Source organism: Salmo trutta, chromosome 12 (genome assembly GCF_901001165.1).
Source record: "Salmo trutta chromosome 12, fSalTru1.1, whole genome shotgun sequence".
NCBI lineage: Eukaryota > Metazoa > Chordata > Actinopteri > Salmoniformes > Salmonidae > Salmo > Salmo trutta.
The window spans coordinates 1285479-1304628 of NC_042968.1; the positions used below are offsets into that span (position 1 = coordinate 1285479).

The 19150-nt window shown below is 41.8% G+C and overlaps 1 protein-coding gene across 6 annotated transcripts; it reads left to right on the top strand.

The window, feature by feature from the left end:
- Positions 1-1328: 1328 nt before the first annotated feature.
- LOC115202801 (BTB/POZ domain-containing protein 9) lies at positions 1329-18497 on the top strand. 6 transcript variants are annotated; one of them, XR_003880063.1, is made up of 12 exons: positions 1329-1510; positions 7286-7498; positions 8194-8557; positions 8851-9121; positions 13701-13920; positions 14284-14403; positions 14670-14779; positions 15460-15649; positions 15807-15914; positions 17016-17121; positions 17318-17378; positions 18174-18273. XR_003880063.1 is itself a non-coding variant. In XM_029766838.1 (11 exons), the coding sequence occupies exons 2-10, from the start codon at positions 7314-7316 to the stop codon at positions 17128-17130; spliced, it is 1683 nt and encodes a 560-aa protein (XP_029622698.1). In that variant the 5' UTR covers positions 1329-1510; positions 7286-7313; the 3' UTR covers positions 17131-17157; positions 18174-18254. The 6 variants fall into 6 exon arrangements, 5 of the variants coding, with proteins under 5 accessions (XP_029622698.1, XP_029622697.1, XP_029622693.1 ...); XM_029766838.1 differs by lacking the exon at positions 17318-17378 and having other exon boundaries at positions 17016-17157; positions 18174-18254; XM_029766837.1 differs by lacking the exon at positions 18174-18273 and having other exon boundaries at positions 17318-17613.
- Positions 18498-19150: the final 653 nt, after the last annotated feature.

Below are 19150 nucleotides of genomic sequence, written 5' to 3' on the forward strand. Positions count from 1 at the left end.
TCAGACTGTTAAACGGCCATTACTAACATTGAGTGGCTGCTGCCAACATACTGACTCAACTCAAGCCACTTTAATAATGGGAAAATTGATGTAATCACGGTCCTGTGTGGCTCAGTTGGTAGAGCAGGGTGTTTGCAACGCCAGGGTTGTGGGTTCGATTCCCACGGGGGACCAGTACGGATAATTTTTTTTGAAATGTATGCATTCACTACTGTAAGTTGCTCTGGATAAGAGCGTCTGCTAAATGACTAAAATGTATATCACTTGCCTATTTATATTAGATAATGTTTACATAACCTTCATTATTCATATCATATGTATATACTGTACGCCATACCATCTACTGCATCTTGATGTAATTAGATGTATCACTAGCCACTTTAAGCAATGCCACTTTATAAAATGTTCTCATACCCTACATTGCTTATCTCATATGTATATACTGTACACTATACCATCTACTGCATCTTGCCATCCTGATGTAATGTATCACTAGCCACCTTAAACAATGCTGCTTTATATGTTTTCATACCCTACAACACTCATCTCATATGTATTTACTGTACTCCATACCATCTACTACATCTTGCCTATGCCATTCGGCCATCACTCATTTATATATTTTTATTCATTCCTTTACACTTGTGTGTACAAGGTAGTTGTTGTGGAATTGGTAGATTACTTATTAGATATTACTGCATGGTTAGAACTAGAAGCACAAGCATTTCACTACACTTGCATTAACACCTGCTAACCATGTGTATGTGACAAATACATTTGATTTGAACTAACCCTAGCCCCCCGACACAAACTACTGCAGCATAAATACTGGAGGCTGAGACAAGAGGTGTCAGGAGACACTGTGGCCCCATCCGATGATACCCCCGGATAGGGCCAAACAGGCAGGATATAACCCCACCCACTTTGCCAAAGCACAGCCCCACACCACTAGAGGGATAGCTTAACCCCAGTGTCTTGGTTAAAATTCCCAATCTGACCATCATGGCCACTTAATCATTCCCAGTTTCCAATTGGCTCATTCATCCCCCCTCCTTTCCCCTGTAACGATTCCCCAGGTCGTTGCTGTAAATTCATGTGTTCTCAGTCAATTTACCTGGTAAAATAAGGGTAAAAGAAAAACAATTAGCTAATCTACAAAATATTATTTACAATATTTTAGCTGATTCAATTTCAAAATGCTTTATAGTCAAATATAAAAATGCATTAATTTTAGTTCTAGAAAGATTTTTTACGAGCACACATTTTGCTGTTAGGTAGGATATGTATGTGTCCTCGCCACAGAGGCGCTCATAAATGACTGATTACGTATTTGCCGCATTTCGTTACTTAACAACATCCGGTTAGCATCCATAGCTACTTGTTTGCAACTGAAATCCCTGTGCTTGATTTTGCATCTATGTTATTTGACGTTTGCCACTGACAGTTCAGGTTTGCTAAAAGAAGGTGCTGTCACTTGAAAGGGGCAGACAAAATAACGACTTTAGCTCAGGTAAGGAAATCGATTTTGTTTGCTTGTTACGTTAGCAGAGCAAGCTAGCTAACCAGAACTAGCTGGCTAACGCTGGTAACTTTACATCGCTAAGCCTCCCGTGGCGTATGGCTATTTAATAGGGTCAGTGATAAATAAACTGGCTAATTAACGTTAGATGGAAGCGACCTCAGTTGAACTAACTATGGGGTGACTAACGTCAAGATGGCGACAAGTGCAGTCGCAACAACCGTGTGCGCCTAATTTAAACTTTAATATCCCTCAAACTTTTTTGGGGAATCCATGAAAAAACTTTAAAACTAAGACTATAAAGCAATTCCTCCATTAGTCGAAAGAACCTTCTAACATGTTGCAAGACGAAAATGTAAAGAAGGCTAAGCTAGCCACAAGGATGCTGTCAAGAATAGAAATGTTAGCTAGCCTAGTTACTGAACATGATTACTCGACAGACATCCCCTTGGCCCTGACTCATCTGAGGACGAAATGCTTACTGATGCGGAAGGAGTTTTAAGTGACTCGGATATCGCAGTGAACAGACCCAAATAAAGCTCTGCCCACAAGATGAAGCGAAATGATATCGCCCTTTATGATCTGCATGCGAACATCATCCAAGGAACTACGCGGTTAAAATAGACGAGAGGGCTGACAACCTGGAGAAGTTGGTAAAGGAGAACGCATTATGCGTCTGTGAATGTTGCATTTAGCGAGATTCAAGTTGTCAAGAAACGGGGTTCCAGAAGAGACCAACGAAAATGTAAAGGTGATATCAGCCTGAATGTGGCACCTGAGCTTTGAAAGAAGTACATGGATAATGCTGTAGATTTTGCCCATCGCCTTGGGAGTCAAAAATAAAACGGATGGTGGTAATCGTGTTTTGCATTCCGTTTAGCGAGTTTTTTTGTAAACCGTTTAATCACTTAATCCCAGATAAGTTATTTATTTCTCTTATTTTATTTGACTTTTAATGGATTTGAATCTGGTTACTATTTTGTATTTTGGAAAGACTGCGATGCGTATCTTATTTTTGTACAAGAGACGCATTCATGTTCGGAAGACAATACTTTTTGGAAATGTCAATGACATGGTTAGCGAACGGCTCTCTTCATTCAGTGGGGGTTGCCATTCTAGCCCACAATTTTAAAGGCGAAGTTTTAATTTCTAAAGCAGATACTAAATGACAGGGGTCATTGATATTCCTGATAGACAATGTGTAATACACTGAATGTACAAAACATAAAGAACACCTTCCCTTTTGCCCTCAGAACAGCCTCAATTCGATAGGCCATGGACTCGCGTCAAAAGCATTCCATAGGGATGCTGACCCATGTTGACACCACAGTTGTGTCACGTTGGCTGGATGTCCTTTTGGTGGTGGACCATTCTTGATACACACGGGAAACTGTTGAGAATGACACAAACCTGTGCGCCTGGCACCTACTACCATACCCCTTTCAAAAGCACTTAAATATTTTTCACCCTCTGAATGGCACACATACACAATCTGTCTCAATTGTCTTGAGTCTTAAAAATCCTTTAATCTGTCTCCTAATCTTTTAATACATAAAATGTACTTAATGGGTACATTTTTTTTAAACTTCTCTAGGGAAGGGGGCAGTATTTTGACTTCCGGATGAAAGGCGTGCCCAAATTAAACTGCCTGCTACTCAGGCTCAGAAGGTAGGATATGCATATTATTAGTAGATCTGGATAGAAAACACTAAAGTTTCTAAAACTGTTTGAATGATGTCTGTGAGTATAACAGAACTCATATGGCAGGCAAAAACCTGAGAAGATTCCTTACAGGAAGTGTGGAAATCTGAGGTTTGTAGTTTTTCAAGTGATTGCCTATACAGAATACAGTGACTTAGGGCTCATTTTGCACTTCCTAAGGCTTCCACTAGATGTCAACAGTCTTTAGAATGTTGTTTCATGCTTCTACTGTGAATATGGAGCAAACAAGAGGGCCTGGAAGTTGATGAGTGAGAAAATGACATGAGCTCAGAGGCGCGCGCTCACACGAGCGTTGGTTGTGTTCCTTTCCTGAAGACATTGGAATTGTCCAGTTGGAATATTACTGAAGATTTATGTTAAAAATGTCCTAAAGATTGATGCTATAAATCGCTTGACATATTTCTACGAACGTAAATATAACTTAACTTTTCGTCGTGACATTTTGTGCACGCTTCCTGCATTTGGAGTAGTGGACTGAACGCGTGAACAAAAAGGAGGTATTTGGACATAAATGATGGACTTTATCGAACAAAACAAACATTTATTGTGGACCTGGGATTCCTGGGAGGGCATTCTGATGAAGATCATCAAAGGTAAGTGAATATTTATAATATAATTTCTGAGTTTTGTTGACTCCACAAAATGGCGGGTTTGGTTTCGTGTCTGAACACTGAACTCAGATTATTGCAAAGTGTGCTTTCGCTGTAAAGTTTTTTTGAAATCTGACACAGCGGTTGCATTAACCTGTTATGGTATAGGGGGCAGTATTTTCACGGCTGGATAAAAAAATGTACCCGATTTAATCTGGTTACTAATCCTACCCAGTAACTAGAATATGCATATACTTATTATATATGGATAGAAAACACCCTAAAGTTTCTAAAACTGTTTGAATGGTGTCTGTGAGTATAACAGAACTAATTTGGCAGGCAAAACCCTGAGACAGATTCTGACAGGAAGTGGATACCTGATGTGTTGAATTGACTTTAAGCCTATGCCATTGAAAAACAAAGGGGCTGAGGAATGTTTTGGCACTTCCTATTGCTTCCACTAGATGTCACCAGCCTTCACAAAGTGTTTTGAGTCTTATACTGTGAGATCTGACCGAACAAGAGCCTTGGAACGGTGATGGCCCATTAGACACCTGGCGCGCGAGTTGATGTTGGGTACTCTCGTTCCAATACGTTTTAAAAGAGAACCCAATCGTCCGACTTGAATTTTATTCATGTTCTGGTTAAAAAAGGCACTAATGATTTATGCGATACAACGTTTGACATGTTTGAACGAACGTAAATATATTTTTTCCGTTCGTGAAGTGAAGTCCGGCTGGCTTAGATCATGTGCTAACAACACGGAGGTTTTTGGACATAAATGATGAGCTTTTTTGAACAAAACTACATTCGTTATGGACCTGGGATTCCTGGAAGTGACATCTGATGAAGACAATCAAAAGGTAATGGATTATTTACATAGTATTTTCGATTTTAGATCTCTCCAACATGGCGGTTAGTCTGTATCGCAAAGCGTATTTTTCTGGGCGCAGTGCTCAGATTATTGCAAAGTGTGATTTCCCAGTAAGGTTATTTTTAAATCTGGCAAGTCGATTGCGTTCAAGAGATGTAAATCTATAATTCTTTGAATGACAATATAATATTTTACCAATGTTTTCTAATATTAATTAATTATTTTGTTGTGATGACTTGACTGCCGGTTATTGGAGGGAAACGATTTCCTGAACATCAACGCCATAGTAAAACGCTGTTTTTGGATATAAATATGAACTTGATAGAACTAAAAATGCATGCATTGTCTAACATAATGTCCTAGGAGTGTCATCTGATGGAGATTGCAAAAGGTTAGTGCATAATTTTAGCTGATTTTATGGTTTTGGTGACGCCTGTCTTTGAATTGACAATACATTACACACAGCTATTGTCAATGTACTCTCCTAACATAACCTAACTTTATGCTTTCGCCGTAAAACCTTTTTGAAATCGGACAACGTGGTTAGATTAAGGAGATGTTTATCTTTCAAAGGGTGTAAGATAGTTGTATGTTTGAGAAATTTGAATTTTGACATTTATTTGGTTTCAAATTTGCCGCTCTTGAAATGCACCTGCTGTTGATAGGGTGCGCCACGGGTGGCACGCTAGCGTCCCACATAGCCCCAAGAAGTTAAGGAGAAGTGTATCTATAATTCTTTGAATTACAGTTTAATATTTTATCAACGTTTATGATTAGTATTTCTGTAAATTGATGTGCTCATTCAACGGAAGTTTTGGAGGCAAAACATTTCTGAACATTACACGCCAATGTAAAATGGGCTTTTTGGATATAAATATGAACTTTATCGAGCAAAACATACATGTATTGTGTAACATGAAGTCCTATGAGTGCCATCTGATGATCATGAAAGGTTAGTGATTAATTTTAGCTGTATTTCTGGTTTTTGTGACGCCTCTCCTTGCTTGGAAAAAAGCTGTGGTTTTTCTTGTATAGGTGCTGTCCTAACATAATCTAATGTTATGCTTTTGCCGTAAAGCCTTTTTGAAATCGGACAATGTGGTTGGATTAACGAGAAGTGTATCTTTAAAATGGGATATAATAGTTGTATGTTTGAGAAATTTGAATTGAGATTTTTGAGATTTTTGTTTTGAATTTGCCGCCCTGCTATTTCACTGGCTGTTGAATAGTGTGTCCCACGGGTGGGACGCTAGCGTTCCACATACCCCAGAGAGGTTAAAAATATTTTTGGCATTGATTTTACTATATTATTTAACATCCCTAGGTATAAATCGCAAATGATCAAAGTATCTAGTGTTTGTCAATGTAACTTGTCTATAGTGTAAAATGCTTTTTTTGTGTGTCTCTGGTTTTATGCATGTGCTTTTGTTGTGGTGTTTTGCACAATGTTTGTGTGACGCAATACAAAAAAAACCAGCTAGGTAGCACAAGTTATCTAGAACAGTGTCAGGTAGCTAATGTAATGTTGATGTCAACAATTTGATATCTAGTTAACTAACAGTTGGTATGGTCAAAGTGATTTAGAACTAATCCAAGATAGACCATAGCCTGTTTCCAATGGTTGCAAATTAATTATAGTGGGCAGAGCCAAGCATGAGCTAGTGGGATCCTATTGGCGTGTTCTAGCATTTATTTGCATATTTCTGTTAGGGAACGCCTACTCTGAAGTGCACGTGTGCAATAACTCAATTAGCCTTGCACTCCTAAACTCATTTAAAAAAAATTTTTTTTTTTACTTTGGTAATGGGTAAAGTTTTCAAAACGCAGTCCACTCTGTTACAGATTTTGGTTTTGGGAAACAGAAAACTGTATGGAGATTAAATGTTTCATCGATGAGAAGATTGGCAAAATATTGGCCGACATCTATCTTAATCCATCTTCTCCCACTTGCTGCCCACTGGGCTTCTTTGCATCACCATATTTGGTAGTGAGTGGAAACTCCAACCGGATGCTTCAGTTATAGATCCAGTGAAATGTCTGTCTCATTGTTCTATCTGTGGTATGGCTGTGATAAGTTTACTGTACGTTCTCCATCAGATAGCTATGTCATCATTGCCATCTCACACCCCTTGTATCATTGCCAAATGATCAGTACTTGAACTGCACGAGTAGCATGATCTGCTGTACGTTTGACAAGTGAATTTTGTTAACGGCAGCTACTTCCTCAATAACAAGGTTACTTTCTTGTCTTGAGACTGACTTTCTGGAGCCCTTGACACACTTTAATTAGTAAAGGTGGTGTCTTATAGGCCTAGATTAACCTAACCTAATTGTTACTTTTCAGGAAATGGCCATACTGTGCATGAAATCCAAATTGCAGGTGTGGTTCTGAATAATCAGTGACTCATTCAAGAATTCTGATCGCTTTGTAGCCTATAGGCCTATCTCGGATACCAATGCCAAGAATGTGTTCAATAACATTCTCTAACCCAGTTAGTCACGCGACTTGGCTTTGATTTAAACTGAAATTCATTGAAAAACAAGCAGTGAATGTAAAATTACTCCTCTCTCTCGCTCCAGATGTGACGGCGCCGTCTTGCTGTGTGCCATGAGTAACAGCCACCCCCTGCGGTCACTGACCTCGGTGTCAGAGATAGACCATCTGCACCTGCTGTCGGAGCACCTGGGCGCTCTGGTGTCTGGCGAGGAGTACAGTGATGTCACATTTGTTGTCGAGGGGAAGCGCTTCCCTGCCCACCGGGTCATCTTGGCGTCACGGTGCCAATATTTCAGGTAACTAGTAACTAGGGCTGGGACAGTTATTGGTCAGCCAAATTACTGCGGTTACCGTAATACTTTTTTTGAAGACTCACATTTTATCCTCTCCTCTGTTCATGACTGCATGTGCTGCTGCAGGAGAGGGGCGATGCCTAGGCATCCAAAGACTTGTTTGCAACAACATCTTGCATGTTTCAGCTAGGAGCAACAACATTTCATGTCCATGTTAGTGTAGAGTCCATGTTACAGCAGAAACTGACTCAACCACACAAATCACGGCTGTCTGCTTTGTCAGCTGTTATGAGGCTTATTTTGTTTTTATGACGGTCTTCATCCATAATTGTTGGTAACACAGTTATACGGTAATTGTGCCAACCCTACTAGTGACTACAGGTTACTTTAGTCACTGTCTCTGAAGTCTAAACCATGAGTAGGCAAGGCTGGGTTGTGTTCATTTAGGGCATGGAGATTAGCGCGTTCTAGCCAATTAGTCAAGGTAATCCCTCCCTGTTTGTTTGGTGCCTAAGGAACATGACACATGTCCTTGTATCTTAACCAATGTATCCATTCGAGATTGACCCAACAAGCCTATTTGAATCAGGTGCTGCAGTGCTTGGTTGAAATCCTCCCATAGCTCTTCAGGTTGAAGGTGCACCCAGCTCCCTACCCCTTTACACAAACCTGACAAGCGTCCCTCCATCCCTCCACAGAGCCATGCTCTTTAATGGCATGAAGGAGTCCCAGCCCCAGGCCGAGGTGCCCCTGGAGGACACGCAGGCTGAGGCATTCTCCATGCTCCTGCAGTACCTGTACACGGGCCGGGCGAGCCTGAGTACGGCCCGCGAGGACGTTTTACTGGACTTCCTGGGCCTGGCGCACCGCTACGGCCTCCAGCCACTAGAGGACAGCACCTGTGATTTTCTGCGCACGGTGCTGCACACGCAGAATGTATGCTTGGTGTACGATGTGGCCAGCCTCTACTGCCTGGGGGGCCTGGCGCAGGCGTGCTGCGCCTACATGGACCGGCAGGCGCCCGAGGTGCTGGCATCAGACTGCTTCCTCACTCTCTCTAAGGTGAGACAGTGGCAAATGTGGAAGGGAAGGGTGATGTGGAAATACCTAGTAATAAAGTGCTCTATATGGACAGATGGATAAAAGGTAAAACTGTATGAAAGAAGTTGAAAAGGCATGATGAGATGGATGGCTGGACAAACTAACAGTTGAAAGAAGTTATGATGACGGTATGGATGGATGAAAGTATGATGCATGGATGGATAAAAGATGACGCTATGTTACGGTGGATGGATGAAAGCATGTTTTGATGGATTTAGATGAAAAGGGTCCATGTCCTTTCTCCCCCTCTGCAGACTGCTCTTCTGGCTGTGGTGCAGCGAGACTCGTTTGCCGCCACCGAGCGGGACATCTTCCAGGCGCTGTGCCGCTGGTGCCGGCACAACTGTAACAACGAGGTGGCAGCGCAGGAAGTGATGTCGGCAGTGCGCCTGCCCCTCATGAGCCTGATGGAGATGCTAAATGTGGTGCGGCCCTCTGGCCTCCTCAGTCCTGACAACTTGCTCGACGCCATTAAGACGCGCTCGGAGAGCCGCGACATGGACCTTAACTACCGAGGCATGCTCAGTGAGTAACTGGTCAACTATCCAGCCATAATTACACTATTAAACGTGGACATCAATCTTTGCCAAAACTGTGGTGGTGTGTAAACTTGTTGAAATTACACTGAACAAAAATATAAACGTAACATGTAACAATTTCAAAGATTTTACTGAGTGACCGTTCATATAAGGAAATCAGTCAATTTTAAATAAATTCATTAGGCCCTAATCTATGGATTTCACATGACTGGGAATACAGATATAGTGAGGGGGGAAAAGTATTTGATCCCCTGCTGATTTTGTATGTTTGCCCACTGACAAAGAAATGATCAGTCTAATTTTAATGGTAGGTTTATTTGAACAGTGAGAGACAGAATAACAACAAAAAAATCCAGAGAAACGCATGTCAAAAATGTTATAAAATTATTTGCATTTTAATGAGGGAAATAACTATTTGACCCCTCTGCAAAACATAACTTAGTGGCAAAACCCTTGTTGGCAATCACAGAGGTCAGACGTTTCTTGTAGTTGGCCACCAGGTTTGCACACATCTCAGGAGGGATTTTGTCTCACTCCTCTTTGCAGATCTTCTCCAAGTCATTAACTTCTATGGGCTAGCGTCCCACCCTAGTTAACAGCCAGTGGAATCGCGTGGTGCGAAATACAAATACCTCAAATGCTATAACTTCAATATCTCAAACATATGACTATTTTACACCGTTTTAAAGACAAGACTCTCGTTAATCTTACCACATTGACCGATTTCAAAAAGGCTTTACAGCGAAAGCAAAACATTAGATTTTGTCAGGAGAGTACCCTGCCAAAAATAATCACACAGCCATTTTCAAAGCAAGCATATATGTCACAAAAACCAAAACCACAGCTAAATGCAGCACTAACCTTTGATCTTCATCAGATGACGCATGTTTTGTTCAATCAAGTTCATATTTATATCAAAACCCAGCTTTTTACATTAGCATGTGATGTTCAGAACTAGCATACCCACCGCAAACTTCCAGTGAATTTACTAAATTACTCATGATAAACGTTCACAAAATACATAATTATTTAAAAAATTATAGATGCAGAACTCCTTTATGCAATCGCGGTGTCAGATTTAAAAAAGCTTTTCGGCGAAAGCACATTTTGCAATATTCTCAGTACATTTTAACACCCAAGTTTGGGACTCACTAAACTCAGAATTACTATTAGAAAAATTGGATTACCTTTGCTGTTCTTCGTCAGAATGCACTCCCAGGACTTCTACTTCAACAACAAATGTTGTTTTGGTTCGAAATAATCCATAGTTATATTGAAATAGCTCCGTTTTGTTCGTGCATTCAGGTCACCATCCGAAGGGTGACGCGCGAATGCATTTCGTGACAAAAAAATTCTAAATATTCCATTACTGTACTTAGAAGCATGTCAAACGCTGTTTAAAATCAATTTTTATGCTATTTTTCTCGTAAAATAGCGATAATATTCCAACCGGGCAACGTTGTATTCATTCGAAGGCTGAAAGAAAAAAAATGGAGTAGTCTTGTGACTGCGCATCTCAGTCTCACTGTCCCCAGGCTGACCACTCACAAACTCTGCTGCTGTTCTTTGCCCAGAGACAGCAGACACCCCATTCCACTTTCTGGCGGCTTTAGAGAGCCAATGGAAGCCTTAGAAAATGTCACGTTACAGCACAGATGCTGTATTTTTGATAGATATGCAACAGAAGGACAACAAATTGTCAGACAGGGCACTTCCTGTATGGAATCTTCTCAGGTTTTGGCACTGCCATATGAGTTCTGTTATACTCAAAGACACCATTCAAACAGTTTTAGAAACTTTAGGGTGTTTTCTATCCAAAGCCAATAATTATATGCATATTCTTGTTTCTGGGTAAGAGTAGTAACCAGTTTAAATCGGGTACGTTTTTTATCCGGCCGTGCTGTACCGGGCAGATGCGTGTATGATGTTGTTTGGGCGAGTGGTTTGCTGATGTCAACATTGTGAACAAAGTGCCCCATGGTGACAGTGGTGTTATGGCATTGGCAGGCATAAGCTACAGACAACGAACACAATTGCATTAGGAGTGGGACAACATTCCACAACCACCAAACAGCCTGAGCAACTCTACGCGAAAGAGATGCATCGCGCTGCATGAGGTAAATGGTGGTCACACCAGATAACTGGTTTTCTGATCTACGCCCCTACCTTTTTTTTTAAGGCATCTGTGACCAACAGATGCATACAGTGAGGGAAAAAAGTATTTGATCCCCTGCTGATTTTGTATGTTTGCCCACTGACAAAAAAAATGATCAGTCTATATTTTTAATGGTTGGTTTATTTGAACAGTGAGAGATAGAATAACAACAACAAAAAAATGTTATAAATTGATTTGCATTATGAGGGAAATAAGTATTTGACCCCCTCTCAATCAGAAAGATTTCTGGCTCCCAGGTGTCTTTTATACAGGTAACGAGCTGAGATTAGGAGCACACTCTTAAAGGGAGGCTGGAATGGGCTACAAGACCATCGCCAAGAAGCTTGGTGAGAAGGTGACAACAGTTTGTGCAATTATTCGCAAATGGAAGAAACACAAAAGAACTGTCAATATCCCTCGGCCTGGGGCTCCATGCAAGATCTCACCTCGTGGAGTTGCAATGATCATGAGAACGGTGAGGAATCAGCTAAGACCTACACGGGAGGATCTTGTCAATGATCTCAAGGCAGCTGGGACCATAGTCACCAAGAAAACAATTGGTAACACACTACGCCGTGAAGGACTGAAATCCTGCAGCGCCCGCAAGGTCCCCCTGCTCAAGAAAGCACATATACATGCCCGTCTGAACATCTGAATGATTCAGAGGACAACTGGGTGAAAGTGTTGTGGTCAGATGAGACCAAAATGGAGCTCTTTGGCATCAACTCAACTCGCCGTGTTTGGAGGAGGAGGAATGCTGCCTATGACCCCAAGAACACCATCCCCACTGTCAAACATGGAGGTGGAAACATTATGCTTGGGGGTGTTTTTCTGCTAAGGGGACAGGACAACTTCACCGCATCAAAGGGACGATGGACGGGGCCGTGTACCGTCAAACCTTGGGTGAGAACCTCCTTCCCTCAGCCAGGACATTGAAAATGGGTCGTGGATGGGTATTCCAGCATGACAATGACCCAAAACACACGGCCAAGGCAACAAAGGAGTGGCTCAAGAAAAAGCACATTAAGGTCCTGGAGTGGCCTAGCCAGCCTAGCCATACTCAGATTGTATCACTCATTGTAGAACATTTTGTTTACACCGACAGTAAACTTCACATTCTCAGTCTCCAGACCTCCAGGCCTAGCCAGTCTCCAACCATTAAAATTATAGACTGATCATTTTTTTTGTCAGTGGGCAAACGTACAAAATCAGCAGGGGATCAAATACATTTTTCCCTCACTGTATGCATCTGTTGGTCACAGATGCCTTAAAAAAAAAGGTAGGGGCGTAGATCAGAGAACCAGTTATCTGGTGTGACCACCATTTACCTCATGCAGCGCGATGCATCTCTTTCGCGTAGAGTTGCTCAGGCTGTTTGGTGGTTGTGGAATGTTGTCCCACTCCTAATGCAATTGTGTTCGTTGTCTGTAGCTTATGCCTGCCAATGCCATAACACCACTGTCACCATGGGGCACTTTGTTCACAATGTTGACATCAGCAAACCACTCGCCCACACAACATCATACACGCATCTGCCCGGTACAGTAGAGTGGCCATCGACGGTGAGCATTTGCCCACTGAAGTTGCCGAGCTGCAGTCAGGTCAAGACCCTGGTGAAGACTACGAGCACGCAGATGAGCTTCCTTGAGACGGTTTAAGACAGTTTGTGCAGAAATTCTTCGGTTGTGCAAGCACATTGTTTCATCAGCTGTCCGGGTGGCTGGTCTCACATGATCCCGCAGGTGAAGAAGCCGAATGTGGTCCTGGTCTGGTGTGGTTACACGTGGTCTGAGGTTGAGGCCGGTTGGCCGTACGGCCAAATTCTCTAAAATGAAGTTGGTGGTGGCTTATGGAAGGGAAAGAAACACAAAATTATTTGGCAATGGCTCTGGTGGATATTCCTGCAGTCACCATGCCAATTGCGTACTCTGAACTTGAGACATCTGTGGCGTTGTGTTGGATGACAAAACTGCACATTTTTTGTGTCCTTTTATTGTCCCCCAGCACAAGGTTTACCTGTGTAATTATCATGCTGTTTAATCAGCTTCTTGATATGCCACACCAGTAAGGTGGATGGTTTATCTTGGCAAAGGAGAAATGCTCACTAACAGGGACGTAAACAATTTTGTGGGGGGAAAAACATTTGCAAAAAGCTTTCTGTGTGTATAGGAAATTTATGGTATCTTTTATTTCAGCTTATGAAACATGGGACCATGTTCAGTATAGAGAGTGATTAGTAAATGTGAAGAGCATTAACTGGGTAGCATTTTTTTTAGCAATTAGTGATGGTAACTGATGGTATCTTCTGTGAGGATTGGGTTATGCTTCCTCTTTCTAATGCTTTTGAATACACCACTAGCTGATACCAAAAGTGACCTAAACTGTGCCCCTTGACCCCCCCCCCCACCAGTCCCAGAGGAGAACATTGCCACCATGAAGCACGGTGCCCAGGTGGTGAAGGGCGAGCTGAAGTCAGCGCTGCTGGACGGAGACACGCAGAACTATGACCTGGACCACGGCTTCTCCCGGCACCCCATTGAGGAGGACGGGCGTGCAGGCATCCAAGTCAAGCTGGGCCAACCCTACATTGTCAACCACGTACGCCTGCTGCTGTGGGACCGCGACAGCAGGTAATACCATTGACAAATTGTTGGTGGTGAAGGTTTTTCTTTTTTTTTTCTTGTAATTGCACATCTCCATGATATTAATGCGTTTCCTTAGACAAACACTTCTACAGCCAATTTGAGATCTGATCTCTGCATTGCCACTGCAAAAGAGACAACCCCGTAACACATTTCAAACCTGGGTGAAATTCTTCATTCCTGTTAGGCAGTCTGAAAGTTCACTATTCTGCTTGCATTTTCTTCTTTTGAAATTGATTTTAATAGATTCTGTTTCCATATATTAATGCATCTGTTGGATTGTGTCAAGAAATTAGTATGGCCCTAAGCATGGATTTGTAATACTGTACATCACTCTTTCTCTCTATCTAGGTCGTACTCTTACTATGTGGAGGTGTCTATGGATGAGCTGGACTGGGTGCGTGTAGTGGACCACTCCAAGTTACTCTGTCGTTCCTGGCAGAGTCTATTCTTCACAGCGCGTGTCTGCAGGTAAACTAACACAGAACCGCAAAGCAAAAACTTGCTTCCCCCTCTGATATAAATGAGAATTTTGAAAATCATTGTAAATAAGAATTGGTATTGAAGGTTAAATTAATGAAGTTGACATTTTTCAATGGGGGTAAAATGACAACTGTGGATATATTTGGTTAAATATGATGGTCTAGCATAATAATGCACCTATAGACTTGTGTGATATGGTATCTTTGCATACATACAGTTTGGCTACTTGTCTCATGAGCTGTTTTGTCTCACAGGTATGTACGCATTGTGGGGACACACAACACCGTGAACAAGGTGTTCCACCTGGTGGCCTTTGAGTGCATGTTCACACAGCGACGATACATTCTGGAGAAAGGACTCCTGGGTAAGGATGTTTTTCTGTCAGTTCTTGGGGATATTTTCATAGCTTTTCTATTAGGGATTTGATTGAAAATGTCCCCAGATCAGTTTTGTGACAAAACTGTGACACAACTGCACATTTTAGTGACCTTTTATTGTCCCAGCACACGGTGCACCTGTGTTGACCATGCTGTTTAATCAGCTTCTTGACATGCCACACCAGTCAGGTGGATGGATAATCTTGGCAAAGGAGAAATGCTCACGAACAGGGATGTGAACATATTTGTGTGAGCTGAGCTTGTGTGTATGAAAGATTTCTGTGATCTTTTATTTCAGCTCATGAAACCATGGGAACAACGCTTTACATGTTGCATTTATATTTTTGTTCTGTATATGTTGAGCCTATTCCTGGACTAAAAAGCATGTTTCTAGTCAGCACATGTATTCAAAAGGTCTCTGTTAGAGTGCTGATCAAGGATCTGGTCCTCCTTGTCCATGTCTTATTCCTTATGATCTAAAATGGATCAAATATCACCACTCCTACTCTGTTACTTTGGGAATTTGCTTCCAGTACTTGACTTGGTCCCAGTTTCCCAGACAATTTTTTTTTTAATATAAGAAACCTCTTGGGCCTTAATAGCCCAAGATGATTAAGCTACTAGCCAAATCCCTCACTCACCTCTCCCTCAACACCCCCTACTCAAGTCCCTGACCGTAACGTGGCAACCATCGCATGCGGGGCCAGTGTGATCGAGGGTGTGAGCCGGAGCCGCAACGCCCTGCTCAACGGGGACACCTCCAATTACGACTGGGACTCGGGCTACACCTGCCACCAGCTGGGCTCAGGGGCCATCGTCATCCAACTGGCCCAGCCCTACATGTTGGGCTCACTCAGGTAAGGGGGCTGTGCCTGAAATGGCACCCTATATAGTGCACTAATACAGTGCACTACTTTAGCCAGAGTTGATGCCATTGTCATCCAGCTCAGGTACGGGGAGTGACTGAGACCCTGCCCTCGGCATCAGTCCAATGGTTTGTGTGTTTCTGGACAGACTGCTGCTCTGGGACTGTGATAACCGCAGTTACAGTTACTACATCGAGCTGTCCACCAACCAGCAGCAGTGGACCAAGGTGGTGGACCGTACCAAAGTGGCTTGCAGGTGAGAATGTGAATCCCCCTGTTTCAATGTATTCTTCTCTTGTCTCTCCTCTGCTGGTCTCTGTTATTTGCTTACTGTTTTTTTTTTTTTTTTTGTGGACAACTGTAAATTCTAAGTTTCCACTGTAGGGAAACATGGACAAGGAAAAAGAATGGAGCCTTTTTTTTTTTTTTAATAGGGTTGTGAAAATACCCGTTTTTGTGACAAAAATGAACTCGAGCAGACAACTATTTGGTCCTTTTAAAACCCAGCTTTATGTGAAATGGTATGTGCTATAGCTTAGACAGTAAACACGTGACTCAACATAATGTTAGTTTCCAACATTAGGTCTGCTTTTCTGAAGAAATTTTAAATCTGCTTCATGTTTAAAAAGTTTTATGACCTCTGTTTGGTTTCCTTGCCACACTTTTTCTGAGTATCACGATACTTGTCACAAGCCTACTTCTTGGTTGTCAAGGTTTTGGCTGCTCTACAACTACTTTAATGTTGCAGGAGTAGCATTTTATCTAACCATTTTAGATTGGCCGTTAAAAAAAAAAAAGACAGCCACTTAAGCTTATGACCATGTTGGTCAGATCAGGGCGGCAGGTAGCTTAGTGGTTAGAGCGTTGGACTAGTAACCGAAAGGTTGCAAGATCGAATCCCTGTGCTGACAAGGTACAAATCTGTCGTTCTGCCCCTGAACAAGGCAGTTAACCCACTGTTCCTAGGTTGTCATTGAAAATAAGAATTTGTTCTTAACTGACTTGCCTAGTTAAATAAAGGTAAAGTAAAAACTCTAGAATTTAACAAGAAAAGACAACAATGAGTCACTCACTGAGATATATATATATTTTTTTTAAGGACTAAGCTTTTTGTTTACATTGATTGAACAATGGATTTGTTCAAAATCCAACTACTCTGCTGTCATTATATTGGACACTTTGTCAAATATAATATGATGGACTGCATCCCACATAGCATCCTATTTCCAACAAGTCCTGTAAGGAATGGAGAGCAATTCGGGACATAACCATAGAAATATCAACATTTTATTTATTAATTGGACCATCCTCCTTGGAGGACAAAAGAATATCAACATTGTTTGTCTTGGTGTTGAAGGTCTTGGCAGACGCTGGTGTTTGACAAGCACCCCGCCTCCTTTGTGCGCATCGTGGGGACCCACAACACATCCAACGAGGTGGGGAGAGATGAGCAGGCTCGGGAAGTGAGCTGAACCTTGATGAGTCACACACCCCTAATGGTGTCCCAAAGATCTCTCTTTCCTTATTTTCTCTGTCTTCCATCCCTTTCTTTTTCCCTCTTCCATTCCTCCCCCTCTTTCTCGCTCACCCTTTCTCCCTTCTACATACTACCTAATTTTTCATTGATATCAAAGTAACACACCTGCCTTTCTTTCTCAGGTCATTTGAATATGATGTCTGACCACAACCATGTAGAAAAGCATTTAACAATCTAACATGTGTAAGCAGTTGATGTTATTCTTCAATAACACAGATCCCAAAGCAAATCAGGGGGACAAAAATAGGTTTATTCAAAGAGAACAAATCTTAGTTATGCTGGAAAGTAGGCAATTCTTCCCTGTCCTCAGTGATTCTCCTCCACAGAACAAAGTAACAGGATATAATTTATAACCCAACCCTAGCCTGTGGTTGACCAATTACAATTAATTGCAATAAAACTGGGCTAATGGCCAATACCAAGTATCTTGTTTCAGTCTCAATGTATAGACAATTTGAACCAATAAGAACTTACATTTACATTACATTTAAGTCATTTAGCAGACGCTCTTATCCAGAGTGACTTACAAATTGGTGCATTCACCTTATGATATCCAGTGGAACAACCACTTTACAATAGTGCATCTAAATCTTTTAAGGGGGGGGGGGGGTTAGAAGGATTACTTTATCCTATCCCAGGTATTCCTTAAAGAGGTGGGGTTTCAGGTGTCTCCGGAAGGTGGTGATTGACTCCGCTGTCCTGGCACATGTAGCTATGAGTCCCGCACTGAAATTCCTCCCATGTCTCTGACCCATTACTCTTCAGTTCTCCATTACAGAAAAACAACTATTTCCATTGATCATTAATTCCCTCTTGACCTTAAGTCCTCTGCGTTGTGCATTTATCTTTGAATATTCTTTGACATGCATAGCTGTAAAAGTAACCAAATGTAAACATACTTTCTAAAACAATGAAAATCACAGCACTTATGTTGTTTTATTATTTTAATCTGTATTATAACCCCTCTCTGTCCCTCAGGTGTTCCACTGCGTCCACTTCGAGTGCCCCGCCCAGCTTGACACAGAGGTCAAAGAGGGCAGCCCGAACTCTATGTCCCAGCAGCCTCCGCTACAGCCCCAATCACCCTCCCAGCTCCAACTCCCCACCCGGCCTTCCTCTGCCTCCTCGTCCTCACACTCCCACCCCCTCTAAGGGGGTTGCCAACCCCAACCTCCCCCCTTAGACTCCAGGGGAAAACCACAGAGACTACCCGAGGCATCTCAATCCACACAAGCTTTTGTGATGTTGCTCTACATAATATGCTGCTCAAATGAAATAAATATATATTTATATGAAATTAAACCCTTGTTGAATGTGCTGTTTAAGTTGATGATGTCGCGCATGACAAAGGAAAGTTCAACATTTCTCTTTACTTTTAATGAAGCAGCTGATTCTTCATTTTAATGACCAATTTAACCATCCCATCCATATTGACTCCATTTACAGTGCTTTCTCCATGTGTTTGGAGACTAAAGCTACAATTGTTCTTTTAGCTCTCTGCTCCAGTGTTTTAGATTTGACAAGACAGAATTCAATAACAAGCATGAATTAATAAAGCATTTATGCAAAGTACATTTCATGGAATCAGATTCACAAACTGGGCTAGACTTTAAATCAAATGAACCCTAAATGGTAGGTATGGTGGTGAGCTTTGGGCCAATCTGGAATGGACCCCTAGACGCTATAACATATGCACTTGTGGACATCCTACTAAATTACTTTTGATTCTGTAACTATGCTTGTGGAGATGTAATAGAAGTTGACCGGTGCACCACAGTATCAGCCATAAAACCTAGTGGTCAAACAATGAAATTGTTCCAATAGTTTTTCCACCATTCATTTTTCCTGTAGGGGATTTTAGAAACACTTAAAATAAGTGTTTCGTGTAGGCATACCCATGTGTGCCGTTTTGATAACCTTGTAAATCTCTAGGAAATTGTGACTTATCAATATAT

Bases quoted from the DNA above. Each gene is read 5' to 3' on its own strand.
- LOC115202801 (XM_029766833.1), top strand. From the start codon at position 7,314: ATGAGTAACAGCCACCCCCTGCGGTCACTGACCTCGGTGTCAGAGATA. The intron at 13,921-14,283 runs GTAATACCATTG...CTCTCTATCTAG, and splicing joins CTGTGGGACCGCGACAGCAG to GTCGTACTCTTACTATGTGG. The intron at 15,915-17,015 runs GTGAGAATGTGA...TTGGTGTTGAAG, and splicing joins CGTACCAAAGTGGCTTGCAG to GTCTTGGCAGACGCTGGTGT.